We start from the raw sequence: 14,414 nt of genomic DNA, 5'->3' as shown, positions 1-14,414 counted from the left end.
CTCGAAAAACAAACAAATATTTTCATTCGAGGCTGGTGCGTTGGCTCAGCAGCTAAAGCACTTGCTGCAAAGCCTGCCACCCTGAATCTGATTCTCGGGACCCACATGATGGAAGACAGAACCTCTGCATGCTGTCCTTTGATCCCTGTGCTCAGGAACGCACACACACACAATGTATTTAGAAACAATAGAAACAATTCACCTAGAAGCTCATTTCCAGGCATGTTTCTTGCTCTATTCCACTCCCCCACCCCCCAAATGACTTCAATGCTGCAGGAGAACCCATCCAGCTCTGTGTGACATTTTATCCCTCCCCCTACACACACATGCCCTTCAGACGAGTGGTTCCGTGCCATTGGCTGTCCAAGTATCTTTTCAAAGCAAATACTCTAAATGCAGAAGTACTCTGCACTTGATAAACACTAGCCACAAACCCCTTATCTATAATGGTGTATTGGCCGCAAGATTGCTAGGGCAATGATGGCACCAAGCTTGTGGGAGGAACCAACCACTAACTGATCTGACCCACTCCACAACATGGAGCCCACATGGAGACCGCTTGGGTGACCAAGAACCCGAGACTAGGTTCCTAGGGGACCTAGGGCAAAACCAAATATTACTGATCTAAACAAAGAAAAAAGTGTAGAGATAAAATGACTTCTCATGATATCCTGATACACTCATTGATCAGCGCCTTCTTCAGCCATCATCAGAGAAGCTTCCTCCGGCCTGGAACACATAGAGACCAGTAGCCAGACAGTACACAGAGAGGGAGCGACCTTGGAACAGTCAGCCTTTTGTCTCCATCAAATCACTCCCTTCAGGGCTCAGGGAACCCCACAGAAGAGCAAAGGCAAAGAGGGTGAGAGCCAGAGTGGGTGGAGACACCAGGGACAAGGCCTTCTAAATCAACATGGCAAAACTCACGGAAGCCTCCCAGAGCCTGAAACGGCACACACAGGGCCTGCACAGGTCTGCGCCAGGCCCTCTGTGCCTATACAATGGCTTCCAGTTGGGTGCTTTTACCTCCTGAGTGTATGAACAAGTGGCTCTCTGACGCTTGGGCCTTCTCAGCTTTTTCTTCTGTTGGTTTGTCTGTCCAACTCTGATGTGATCGTTTTTGGTTTATCTTATAGTTTGTTTAGTTATGTATTTTTAAAAAATATTTATTTATTATGTATACAATATTCTGTCTGTGTGTATGCCTCCAGGCCAGAAGAGGGCGCCAGACCTCATTACAGATGGTTGTGAGCCACCATGTGGTTGTTGGGAATTGAACTCAGGACCTTTGGAAGAGCAGGCAATGCTCTTAACCTCTGAGCCATCTCTCCAGCCCTAGTTATGTATTTTTAAAGATGAATGAACGAATGAACGAACGAATGAACGAACGAATGAACGAATGGAGGCCCAGCCACCAGGGTTCACCTGCTGGGAGGGAGGAAATGAGTTTTCTCCGCAAGTCCAGGAGGCGCTGACAGCACAATGGACTCCACAGCTGTTCTGTGTCCTTTTATTTGGTCACACTGTGCTGGGTTTTGTTTGTTTTCTTTTGGGGGGAATGGCTTTATTTTGTTTTCTTAGTCTTCGGGGTTTGTTGTTATATTGGGTTTTGTTTTTTTGAGAAAGAACCTAAAGTTGAGTGGGTATGGAGAGGCTCTGGGAGGGCTTGGGGGAGGGGAAGAAGAGGATCACAGATATTTAATTTAAAAAATTGTTTTAAATAATAAAAATATTTAAAAAATAATCTAAATACACCGAATGGATCTTGATATGTGAAGAATTTGGGACTACAGATTTTCAACTACTAGTTTGTGTCCTTATCTTTCTACGTTGGCCTCTTCCATGAGTTACACTTGTACAAATGAATATCCATATATAGAATATATGAAATAAAGAGTGTTAAAGTGTGAAAAGTTGCACCTTTTCCTCTCCATTAAAAAAAAAAAAACTCTCTCCCTGGGCGGTTGTGGTGCACACTTTTAATCCCTGCATTCAGGAGGCAGAGGCAGGAGGATATCTGTGAGTTCAAGGCCAGCCTGGTCTACGAGAGCTAGTTCCAGGACAGGCTCCAAAGCTACAGAGAAACCCTGTCTCGGGAAAACAAAACAAAACAAAACAAAACAAAACACCCCAAACCCTCCCTATTCTGATAAATGTAAGTAAACGTACACAAAGTTTGCAATCAACAAGAAAGTGACTCACTTGGAAAGTAACCCCTCGGGTCCAGGCTTTAGGAGGTACTTGTCCACTGGCTTGTTCAACAGTTGGTATGGCAGCTTAACGTGCTTGGTGACATTATGGAGGTTCAAGGCATACAGAGTTAAGTCTCCGTCCTGATATCTTGGGCTAAAAGCAAACAGGTTAATTTAGTTAATTATTTGCCTGACTTATACAATGGAGAACTTGAACACTGAGTGCCCATATTCACAATGGTGGTGGGATCTATTAGCATCCCTTTCTAGGAGGATGTTAGACCAATCTTGTGGCCCTGTTTTGAAAACAAGAAAAGGACTGTCATCATGTCCCCACCTCCCAAGCCGGAACACTAAGAACTTTGCTCCTTTGCCACCCTGAGCTCCAGAAGGCCATAGCCAGACCACGTACTTTTATATACAGAAAGGTTTAAATGATAACAAGATCTGTAGTGAATTCCAGTTGTAAACTGTTTAAACAGGAGCTATCCCTGGTCTTCTAGAGGACCTGGGTCCATCCCCGTAACCCGCAAGGCAGTTCACAACTGTTGTAACTCCAACGTCAGGAGATCCGATGCCCTCTGCTGCCCTCCAAGGCACCAGGTACAAACGTGGCACACAAACATATACAGGCAAACAGCCATACATATTAAATAAAAATAATTTTAAAAAAACACCGAAATGGGGCTGGGGAGATGGGTAAGCTGGTAACATGCTCTCTCCATCTCCAGAAACCCTGTAGGAAGCTGGGTAAAGTGGCTCGTGCTGGTCATTCTTGTGGCAGCGTCATGGCAAGGAGAGACATGTGACTCTCTAGAGTGTGCGGGCCGGCTAGCCTAGCAAGCCTGGCAAAGTTCCAGGCCAATGAGAGACCCTGTCTCTACCAAAAGGTAGATGGCACCTGAGGAAGGACCCTGAGGTTGTTGACTTCTTCAAGCATACACTTGTACGTACATGCACACGCGTGAATACTTAGTGCACCCCGTATGTGAACATGCGATATCACACAAAATGAAGACAATTAAACATAGGCCAAGTGTGGTGGTGTATCCCCTTACTCAGATCTGAATTCAAGGGCCAGCCTGGTTTACATAGCAAACTCCAGGCCGGTCAAGACTACCTAGTAAGATCTTATTTCAAACAAAACAAACAAACAAAAACTAAATCTGTGGACTTTTTCAGAATTTACCCACTTAAGCTGTTCCCTACTTTCATACCATGACCTTCACTGTTCAGAAAGTCTCCAGTCACCAGGAACGGAGGACGTCAGGTGGCCTTCTGGGCCAGTATTACCCGGCTGCCATGATAGATTGAAACTCAGGTAAGGAAAGCCCTGGGGTTAGGGGAACTCTTTCTACCTAAATCAGAGTACAGGACTAGGGACATCTGCATGGCCTCTGGCTCTAGAAACTGTGGTCACAACTCAAAAATATTTTTTTTAATTTGGTTTACTTTTGGGAAGGACAAATGCATGCCACTTGTGTGGAGGTCAGAGGACAACTCTTGGTTCTCATCTACCACCTCTGGTGTCCGGCTCAGTTCCTGCAGGTCCTCGACCTGCTGAGCTGTCTGCTGGCCCAGTTACAGCTTCAAAAGGAATCTCTACATTAAAGATGTTAGGTTTATTTACTTGTGTGCATGTGCACATAGGGAGGGCAGAGGACAATTTTCAGGGGTTGGTTCTTTCCTTCCACCATATGGTTCCCAGGGATGGAGATGGGGTTGTCAATCCTGACGGCGGGGCCTTTGCCGCTGAGTTGTCTCCCCAGCCCTTTCTCAACAGTTTGAGACTGTTGTTATTGTTGATTCTTTTCCCTACCTTGGTAAATAAGGAGATCAACACAGCCACAGAATTGTATATTCATACTTATTCCCGATCACAGGTACTCATACTCCCTTAAGGGATCCGCTGTTCATCTAAATGTGGTGATATTTGTGTGCCACCCCTAACGAAATTCAGGATATGTTTCCATTATAGACTCTCTAACAATTAAAATCCTTATGTAAATCTTTGCTGGCTTGCAAATGCCTTTACTCAAGCAATTGTTTTGGTTTTTTAATCTTTAATTTATTTGTGTTTTTCAAATTGGGGTTTCTCTTTGCCTTGGCTGCCTGGAACTTGCCCTGTAGACCAGGCTGGCCTCTGCCTCCCAAGTGCTGAGATTAAAGGTGTGTGTGCACCACTGCCTGGCTTGATTTTTTTATTTAAAAACCCTTTATTTATGTTTTTTTTATATATATATATATGTTTATATATACTGTGTGTTGAATGCCCTAAAACTAGAGTTACAGACAATTGTGAGTCACTGTGTGGGTTCTGGGACTTGAACCCTGGTCCTCAGCCAGTGCGCATAACTGCTGAGCCATCTTTCCAGCCCTTATTTAAGCTACTGTGTGTTCTTGTATATGTGTGCTCCTTACATGAGCACATATATACAAATGTGCTCATGTGTATGGTGGCTAGAGACGACATTAGATGTTTTCCTCAGTTGCTCTCCGGCTTTTCTTTCTATTTTTCTATTTTTTTTTTCTTGTTGGCTTGGAGCCCATGAATTCAGATAGACTGGCCAATCAGCACACCCCGGGGGCCCTTTTGTCTCTGCCCTGTGTCTCTGCCCTGTGTCATGACTACAGGCACAGATAGCCACAGCCAGCTTTTTCTATGTGGATGCTGGATACTGAACTCGGGTCCTCACGCTTCCACTTCCACACAAGCACGTCCCCGGCTGAGCCACATCTACCCAGCCCTGCTAGAAGTCTTTGCAAGTTAGATTCTGGTATCACGAAGACAAAACAGAAAGGATAAGGAGAGGTGAGGTCCATTACACGGCGAGAGGGCATCTGGGGTGTTGGGCAGGAAGTTTCCCGCTTACTAATCTAGACTTGCTTGGGGAAGGCTGTGTTTTGTACTTACTGGTAGGTGTTTGTGCAATGGAGATACACGCGAAGTTTGCTTCTGGCTGGGCCCTTCACTCGCGCCATTAGCACCTGGGGACCTACCAGTTTCTTGAACAGAAGAGATAGCCAGTAATCCTGTCATTCAGGGGAGGGATGGAAAACAGATCTCTGGTTATTTTAACAAGTCGAGGAAATAGCCATCCAACAAGAGCATGGCAACGGTCCCAGAGATATCTATGAACACAATGAATGGGATATGTTCTGATCCGAATAAATCAACTCTTATAATATTTTCAATAACAAAATTGAAATATTGGCTAAATATATTTAAATCATTCCCTTAAAAATTATTCTTAGAGTCAGGTGGTGGTGGTGCACGCCTTTAATCCCAGCACTCGGGAGGCAGAGGCAGGTGGATCTCTGTGGGTTTGAGGCCAGCCTGGTCTACAGAGTGAGTTCCAGGACAGGCTCCAAAGCTACACAAAGAAACTCTGTCTTGAAAAACCCAAACAAAGAAAACAAAACAAAAAGAATTATTCTTAGAAGGGCTGGAGAGATGGCTCAGCAGTTAAGTGCACTGGACGTTCTTCCACAGGAATTGAGTTCGGATCCCTGAACCCACATGGCGTCTCACAACTGCTTGTAACTCCAGTTTCCAGAGAAGCGATCTGAAACCACTAGGTATGAAGGTGGTGCCCACGCATAAATGCAGGCAAAACACCCATGCATATAAAATAAAAATATAAAAGCATAAATGTACCATTAAAATATCCTTAGAATAATTGATCTTCAAATGTCATTTTATATGTTTACATATTTTCCATTTATAAAAGACAGGTTCGTGTAACTCAAGCTGGCTTCAAACTCAATTTTAGGTTTAACTTGCTTTGCAAAACATCCATCCAAATGTTTAATAAAATGTATAGCATACTCTTAGTAGACGATGTTTTATTTTTATTTATTTTATTATCATTATCAATTTTTTTGCTTTTGTTTTTTCGAGGCAGGGTTTCTCTGTACAACAGCTTTGGCTGTCCTAGAACTAACTATGTAGACCAGGATGGCCTCGAACTCTCAGAGACCAGCCTGTCTCTGCCTCTCGAGTGCTGGGATTAAAGGTGTGCATCACCATCACCTGGCAAGTGGACAATATTTTAAAAGTGATTCCTGATTCTTAATTTCTTCTTTTGAGTCATGTGCATGCACACACACACTCACATGCACACATGCATGCACACACCCCCGGGATGATCTGTAAGGCCCTCTCAGCTAATTGTGCTGCCGCACATGGCTCTTTTGTTTGTTTTTTATTTCTGAGACAGGGTTTCTCTGTAGCTTTGGAGCCTGTCCTGGAGCTAACTCTTGTAGACCAGGCTGGCCTCGAACTCAGAGATCCACCTGCCTCTGCCTCCCGAGTGCTGGGATTAAAGGCGTGCGCCACCACCGCCCAACTCACACGTGGCTCTTTACTGTGGGGACTGACTATTCCCGGGAGGTTAGCACAGGGCCTAGAGCAGACCCCCATCTGTTCACAGGCACAGGAAGGTGGGGTCACTTACAGGCAAGGGCTCGAAGTTCTCGTCCACCAAGTGGTAGCTGCCTGCTCCGAAGAACACCTGCCTCATCACCACGTCTAGGCCCACCTGGGCCGACACGCCCAGTTTATCCAGCCACCTGGGACAGAGTGACACACAGTGTCTTTAGACTGGAAAGCAGCGTCATTCCACTCCAATTACACACAGATCTGCTCGTGTGTGTGGGCGGAACCAACAGGAAACTGCAAGGATAGCATTAATTACAAATAAGTCGTTCAAATGAGATGGTGAACAAGGGAGCACATGCACACCCTCCCATATGACAATATGCTCTATTGAGAATGACATTAACAAGCCAAGTGAGTTTCCTCCAGAGCGAGACGACTTCTACAGAGCAGAACGAAGCTCCCACCCCTGTAGACACTTCCTCTTCTAGTTCCCGTGTTCTTGCTTCTCTACCCCACAATGCGTGCAGACACACACACACACACACACACACAGTGGTCAAAATATGAGCCACACAGAACCACAACCAAACCGCTATGATCATCTCCCTGACACTTTCAATGAATGTCAACTCTTCATTCTTTTCTCAATCCCTTGCACCCTCATGAACATTGAAGGGTTTGTGTTTTATTCTTACTTGTGACAAGGAAGATGGTGGGAACAAAAGAATAAGAATGGAAGAGAAAAAGGCCCAGGAGGCTACAGGATGAAGAGCATGGGAACAGCGCGGCACTGAATAAGCAACCCCTGGTCTAAAGCAACCATGCCCGTGCGGCGGACAACAAGGAGTCTTGAGAGTCTGCAGTGCTGCTCTGTGCACATCGAGCATCCTCAGAGCCGAAACTCTGGGTGACATCTTCCCTCCCCTCCTCAACCTTTCTTTCCTCTTTCTTCTCCTTGCCTGCCCTGCTTCTCCCCACAGGGTTTCATTTGAACCCCTGATCCTCCTGCTGTGGGTTTCTACATGCCAGGATTATAGGCAAGCCTCCACCCTGGGAAAAGAGCGAGCTTTCCTAGAGAGGGACGCTATGTATGGTTTGGACCTTAAATGGCCTCCCAAGGCTGCTGTGTTGGAGCCGGACCTCAGTTCTGGTACTGTTGTTAGGTACCACCGCCTAGTCGGAAGAAGCAGACCCTTCCAAGGGTATCAGGCCCTCCTGGCTCCTCTTTTGTCATTTGCTTCTGATCACCCATGAGGTGAGCAGTTCCCTCCACCATGTGCTTCTGCCACAGACCCAAAGGCAACGGGACCCGGTGGCCAAAGGCTGAAACCTCTGAAACAAGTCACAGTAAACATTTTCTCCTCTTAAATCAGTAACTCGGGGGTTTTCACAGCCACAGAAAGCTAATTAACAAGGATTCTTTGACCTGTTTTTAGAGCATAACTTTCCTCCCTTCATCCTCCTGGTTGTCATTGTCCGACTGTGGGTTAAACCTTGAACTCCGAGCATTCTAGGCAAGTGCTCTATCCCTGAGCTATAGCCTTAGGCCTCATTTACTTTTTGTGTTTTGAGACCTCAGTTGTGCAGTCTGGCCTTGAACTCACTCTGTAGTCCACGCAGTCAGATCTTGAATTTGTAATCCCCCTGCCCCAGCTTCCTAGAATTACAAATGTGTGCTATCATGCCCACCCAAACTTCCTGAAACAATCCATGTGTGCAACAGTTGATTAGCAACACAATTAAAGATGTCCAACAAGGTTTAGCAAACCATTTCAGACAAAAGCATATGAGCGTTTTGCCTGCTTGTATGTCTGTACGCCGGGAGCATGCCTGGAGTTTGTGGAGGCTGGAAGAGGGCACTGGATCTCCCGGGACTGGAGTTAGAGATGGTTGTGAACCACCGTGTGGGTGCTGGGGCTCGCACTCCAGTTCCGTGGAGTGTAACCAGTGTTCTTAACCACTGAACCATCCCTCAAGCCTGGAAATTCTTTTTTGTAAGACCTGGCACAAAATTTTAAGGGGCTCTGTCCCAGAAGTTGTGTTTGGCACGGGTTTCAGTTAACATTAGAGAACGGGAGAAAGAGCCGGAATCTGAGCCCAAAGCTGGGCAGCATTCACTCACAGAAAGCCAGCAGCAAAGGTGTCGGACAGCGAGGGGTGCACCACCAGCCCAGAGGCAGAGCTCGTTTCTCCCAACCAGACCTTTTTGCCGGGTCGCATTTCCTTAGTCACCTGGGGAACAAGGAGAGTCCCACAGTCAGTGCAAACAAGTCAACCACCTCGGTGCTGAATGTGACCAGCACGCAAGCTTGTGCCTCTCCAGACTGTTAGTTACAGATGCAATTTTAGAATGCTCAGGGTCTTCGCCAGTATCTTTTATGAGCCTAGTAGGCTATAGACGGAATATAAATAAATATGGTCTGCAACAGTTCATTCAACTGAAAGGCCATTAGAAGCATTTTAATTTCTAATTACCTCAACTAAAAAGATCCAACGCTTTTTTAAAGGAGGAAACCAGGGAATAAGATGCAGTGCTTACCCTTTGAAATTAAAAAAATATATATGTATATATACATACATATATATGTGTGTGTGTGTATATATATATATATATATATATATCCACAGGCATCATTAGACTACAACCCAGAGACTGGTATTGGTGAAAAATTTAGTGAGACTATTACCTTTAGAATTTTTTGCACAGATAAAATAAACGTGTCCAGCACATCAGAGCTCAGAAAATCTTCTTTGGTGGCAATGCGTCCATTCAAGTAGTAGCTAAATAATTCAGAAAAAAATGTGCAGTTTACTTCCTGCTGTTAAGTCACCAGGTCTGACCCTTGTGCTTCTTCCTACCCTTTCTCACTTGCGCTTTACAAAGCAAGAAGTCCTCCCAGACAGGAGCTAACGTGGGGAGGGGCCGTTGTACAGCCAAGTGACTATAAGGCAGCCATCCCCCTTAAGCAGAGACAGACAAAGCTACAGGTGCCCAGTGTTTCTTATTCTGTGCCCAGCATGGTTTTACTGCTTTTGTGGCTCACGGCTTAGTTGGCCATGTGCCTCCATGTTTGTAGTAACTGCCACAGTATTTAAAAAGCATTATTCCTTTGTTCTGCTAACAACCCTTGTGCAATGATGTTCAAGTTGCTGCTCATTTATTACTTGAGCTTTTAAAAGTCAATCAGCAGCCAGGCAAAAATAACTTCTTGAAAACTGGCAGTAAGTGTGACTAGAATGGGCATGGTACTACTGCCTGCCTTCAACTCCAGCACTCGGGAGGCGGAGACTCAGGGGGCTCTGAGATTTCAAGGCCTGGATGGAAAGGTCCAGGACAGTCAGGGCTACATAGACTTTGTCTCAAAAAGAGCAAAACAAAAACAAACAAACATAAAATAAGACAGGGTTTCCCTGTGTAGCTCTGGTTATTCTGGAACTCACTGTGTAGATCAGGCTGGCCTCAAACTCAGAGATACACCTGTCACTGCCTCCTGAGGGCTGAGATTAAAGGTGAGTGTTACTCCCAAACCTCTAGAATTTTTTTTAATATTATTTGTTTATTTATTTAGAAAAAGAGTCTCACTCTGCAGCCCAGGCTATCCTGGAACTCATGATGTAGACAAGGCTGGCCACAAACTCACAGAGACCCATCAGCCTTTGTCTCCTGAAGGCCTAGATTAAAGATGTGCATCACCACACCAACTGATTTTTAGTTTTGTTTTTTTTTTGTTTTTTGGTTTTTTTTTTTTTTTTTGTTTTTCGAGACAGGGTTTCCCTGTAGTTTCTAGAGCCTGTCCTGGAACTAGCTTTTGTAGACCAGGCTGGCCTCGAACTCAGAGATCTTCCTGCCTCTGCCTCCCGAGTGCTGGGATTAAAGGCGTGCGCCACCACCGCCCGGCTGATTTTTAGTTTTTATGTGTAAACATATGCTTGCATGAGTTTATATGTACCATATGTGTGTAGTGCCCTTGGAAGCCAGAAAAGGGTATTAGATCCCGTGGAAATGGAGTTACAGGCTGTTGTGAGCTGGGAACTGAACCCATGTCCTCTGTAAGACCAGCAAGTCCAGCCCATTAGCTGCTGTCCGTCACCCCAGAGGCATGCAGAGTTTAACAGCAGTTAGTAATGGAGACATTGTATCAGTGTGGGTACTTACTGATGCCACGTCACTGAGTCGATCGCTTCCCCGCCAGCCTTCAGGAAACTGGAAAGGAAGATCCACAGTGGGGTCACTTACCCTCAAACAAGCAGATGCCAATTTCCAGAAGCGTTCCATCTCTGGGAATAACTGAGTGTGATGTGAGTCTCAGTCAGACACCCTAGTCATAGCTTTGGAATTTTCAGCCAATGTTTTCTCTTTCGGTAAACAACGTAAGTGCAAACTAATGTGGCTACAGTGGATTTTCCACCGGGAAAGGACAGGTTATCTATAAGAAAAAGTGTTCTGCTTTCTTGCCAAGAGGGCACCAAAAGCAAAGAAGCCCCTGTCCCTCTCAGAGCTGAAGTCAAGGTCACTTCCACTGAAAGCCAAGAAGCTAGTGCTGAAAGGCATCCACAGCCACAGAAGAAGAAGCTGCACACCACCCACCGTCCACGGCCCACGACCCTGCAGCTGCAGCGGCAACTCAACCTCTGCCAGAGCATCCCCGGGAGAAGGGAGCCTGACCCCTTAGGCTAGCATCCAGCTCTCCTGACCACTTCGTGGGAAAAACTGAAGTCATTGACAAACTCCAGGTCATTGTTTACCTCAAGACCAACAAGAGTGAAATCAAACCAGCTGAAAGGAATGAATCTCTAGAACCCCGATACCCCCGGCCAGGCCTGATAGAAGGCATGTTGCTTAACTGACCCCTCCAAAACGCTTTGGGTGCTGTGGACAAATTGGGATCATCTGAACTGAGCTCAGAGGGCTAATTTTTAAGGTCACATTTTTTTTCACCATTAGAAAAATAAGACGCCAAGCGGTGGTAGCTCACACTTCTAATCCCAGCACTCAGGAGGCAAAGGAAGGCCAATCTCTGTGGTTCAAGGTCAGCCTGGTATACATAGAGAGTTCCAGGACAGGCTCCAAAGCTACAGAAAGAAATCCTGTCTCAAAAAATAAAAACAGAAACAGTAGAAGGCACTTGGAGTGTGGTGGTGCACACCTTTAATCCCAGCACTCAGGAGGCAGAGGCAGGCGGATCTCTGAGTTCTAAACCTGATCTGCACAGTTCTGAGACAGCCAGGGCTACACAAAAAAAGCCCTGTCTCGAGAAAAAAAAAAAAACAGGGAGGAGGAGAAAGTAGTTGCACACCCCCCAATTCCTACCTGCTCAGCAGCTTAACCGTCTTCCCTCGAGGCTGACCAATGTCAGGACCATAGAGCTTTGCATTTTTGAAACCTGACTTTCGCAGAAGCTTACGCAACTCAATAAAATCTTCTCCCAGTTGCAGCCCATCGATGAAAACATGAGCTTTCTTCCAGAAACTGTTGGGCTCTGGAAAACAGCAATGCTCAAACTCACCTAGACATGCTTTACTAAATAGAGCGTACTCAAGCATACAGCCACAAACAGTTTTCAAACTACAAGCCCAGAATTGAAAGTCAGAAAAGGCCTGGAGAGATGGCTCAGCAGTTAAGAGCGCTGATTGCTCTCCCAGAGGACTGGGTTCAGTTCCTAGCATCCACAGGTAGCTCATCTGATACCCATAACATACATGCAGACAGAACACCATGTACATAAGAGTCAAGAAAGGTAGGACCTCCCCGCCACCCTGTTAATAAGAAAGAGAGTTTAGAAACACACATTTTAATTATGGCACAAGGAGGGAGCAAACAAATTGAAGTTACTAATAGGTGTTAAACCAATGGGCATTTGGAAACAGTTTATAGACATTTTTTAGTAGCCCAATTTATTATTTACCTACAAAGAACAAAAGAAAACGAAGAGCTAGAGACAGCTCAATTGATAAAATACCCACCTCACAAGCAGGAGGACAGAGAATGATTCCCTAGAATCCATGTAAAAAAGCCAGACATGGTGGCCCGCTTGCCAGACATGGTGGCCCCTTGTCAGACATGGTGACCCCTTGTCAGACATGTTGGCCCACTTGTAAGCCCAACACTGGAGAGGCAGAGAACGGGACAATCTCTGAGGCCTTGTCTACAAGGTGAGTTCCAGGCCAATGAGAGACCGTGTCTCTCTCACACACAAATAAGTAGAAGGCACCAAGGAAGGACATGCTAGGGTGTTCTCTGTCTTTGCAGTTCATGCATATGAGCACCTGCACACAAGCATGTACACACACACACACACACACACATATATACTTGAGGCAAAGAAGAAAACAAGAAAGGAAAAGAGTGGGTAGGTAGAAGAATTTCCCGTGCAGAGCAGGGCCTGTCTTACACAGCTGTGTTCATTAAATGCCTGCATCTTATTTCTGTACGTTATATTTAGCTTTATTGCTTGATGCACAGAAAATTCTTATATAATTTGAACAAACCTGACTGATCATTAGCATATTAGTCAGAACTTATAAATTCCTTGAGACTGGAGAGATGACTCAGCAGTTTAAGAACACTGACTACTCTTCCACATGACCTGGACCCTCCTGGTCGCTCACAACTGCCTATAATCTATCGTGGCAGCTTCTAGACAGCCTGAGCATACTCTGGGGTTTGGAGTATATTAGCTATTTTTGTTGCAATAACTGAAAAGCAACTCATGTAAGAAATAATTTCTTTGTTTTTATGGTTCCAGAGGTGAGGCACCGGCGTAGGTGGCCAGCACAGGCAGCCAAGAGGTCACATCTTAGTCATACACAGAGAGTAGGGGGAGAGAGAGAGAATGTGGGGTGATTCCTCTAGCAAGACTGCACTTCCTTTGCAAGCAGTTCTTCCAATAGGGGACCAAGTTGCACACACACCGCAGCCAATGGGGGCAGTTCTCATTCAAACCACCACACGGAGATTACCTGACAGACTAAGAAACAAAGGAAGAGAAGGAGAGAAGCAAGCCGTCACCCTCACAGTTGCACTGAGTTCCATTTGCCAAGCACAGTACATTTAAAGTCTGCAAAGCCCAGGGAGTCTGGGAGCTGGGGAGTCCGATGGCCCCAGTTGTTTTTCTTACCGCAGAACTGACATAAGGGTGTGCTCACAGAATGGCTCAGCTAGGCAAACATTTACCACACGGCCCTTGTAGAGGTGGAAGGAGAGAACCAACTCCACAGAATTGTCCTCTGAGCTATATAGGTGTGTGTGTGTGCTGTGGCCCATGACCTTCCCTGTCACACACTTAATAACAATCTAAAACTGTGAAGGGGCAGTGTTGAGGACAGGGTTTTTCTGCGTAGCCCTGGCTGGCCTTGATCTCACAGAGATCCACCTGCCTCTGCCTCCTCAGTGCTGGGATAAAAGGTGTGAGCCATCACTGCCTGGCTCAAGACACATTTTTTTTTAAAAAAAAAGAAAAAGAAAACTTAATGACCAACATAAAGGCAGGATGAGGGCTCTGGAGCACAGTGCTGACTGTGGGAAGCAAGAGGGCCTGAGTTCAAATCTTCGACATCCACACAAAATGGTTGGTGTGGGAGCCAGCCTATAATCCCACTGCTGTGGGGCAGAGCTCAGAATCCCAGGTCTCAGAGGCTGTCCAGTCTATTTAATAATCACCAAATTCTAAATTCAGTAAGAGACCCTGCCGCAGACAAGGTGAAGACCGACAGAGGACACACCTGACCCGACATCTACACAAGCGTGTGCACATGCGTGGTGCGCACATGGTACATGTGTATACACACACACACACACACACACACACACACACACAGACTGGAATTATCCATAGGTTCTG

The 14,414-nt window shown here is 45.7% G+C and overlaps 1 protein-coding gene across 1 annotated transcript in view; it reads right to left on the bottom strand.

The window, feature by feature from the left end:
• The window catches only part of Hpse (heparanase), a 34,501-nt gene that overhangs the window by 2,723 nt on the left and 17,364 nt on the right, over positions 1-14,414 (bottom strand). Inside the window, 7 exon segments of the mRNA XM_038345378.1 lie at positions 2,203-2,346; positions 5,107-5,225; positions 6,650-6,764; positions 8,696-8,805; positions 9,261-9,354; positions 10,730-10,777; positions 11,885-12,053. Coding sequence (XP_038201306.1) covers positions 2,203-2,346; positions 5,107-5,225; positions 6,650-6,764; positions 8,696-8,805; positions 9,261-9,354; positions 10,730-10,777; positions 11,885-12,053 — 799 coding nt within the window.

The sequence above is a fragment of the Arvicola amphibius genome, chromosome 1, assembly GCF_903992535.2.
Source record: "Arvicola amphibius chromosome 1, mArvAmp1.2, whole genome shotgun sequence".
Classification (NCBI taxonomy): Eukaryota; Metazoa; Chordata; class Mammalia; order Rodentia; family Cricetidae; genus Arvicola; species Arvicola amphibius.
The sequence above is the reverse complement of the archived record's forward strand: the minus strand, read 5'-3'. Positions and strand labels throughout refer to the sequence as shown.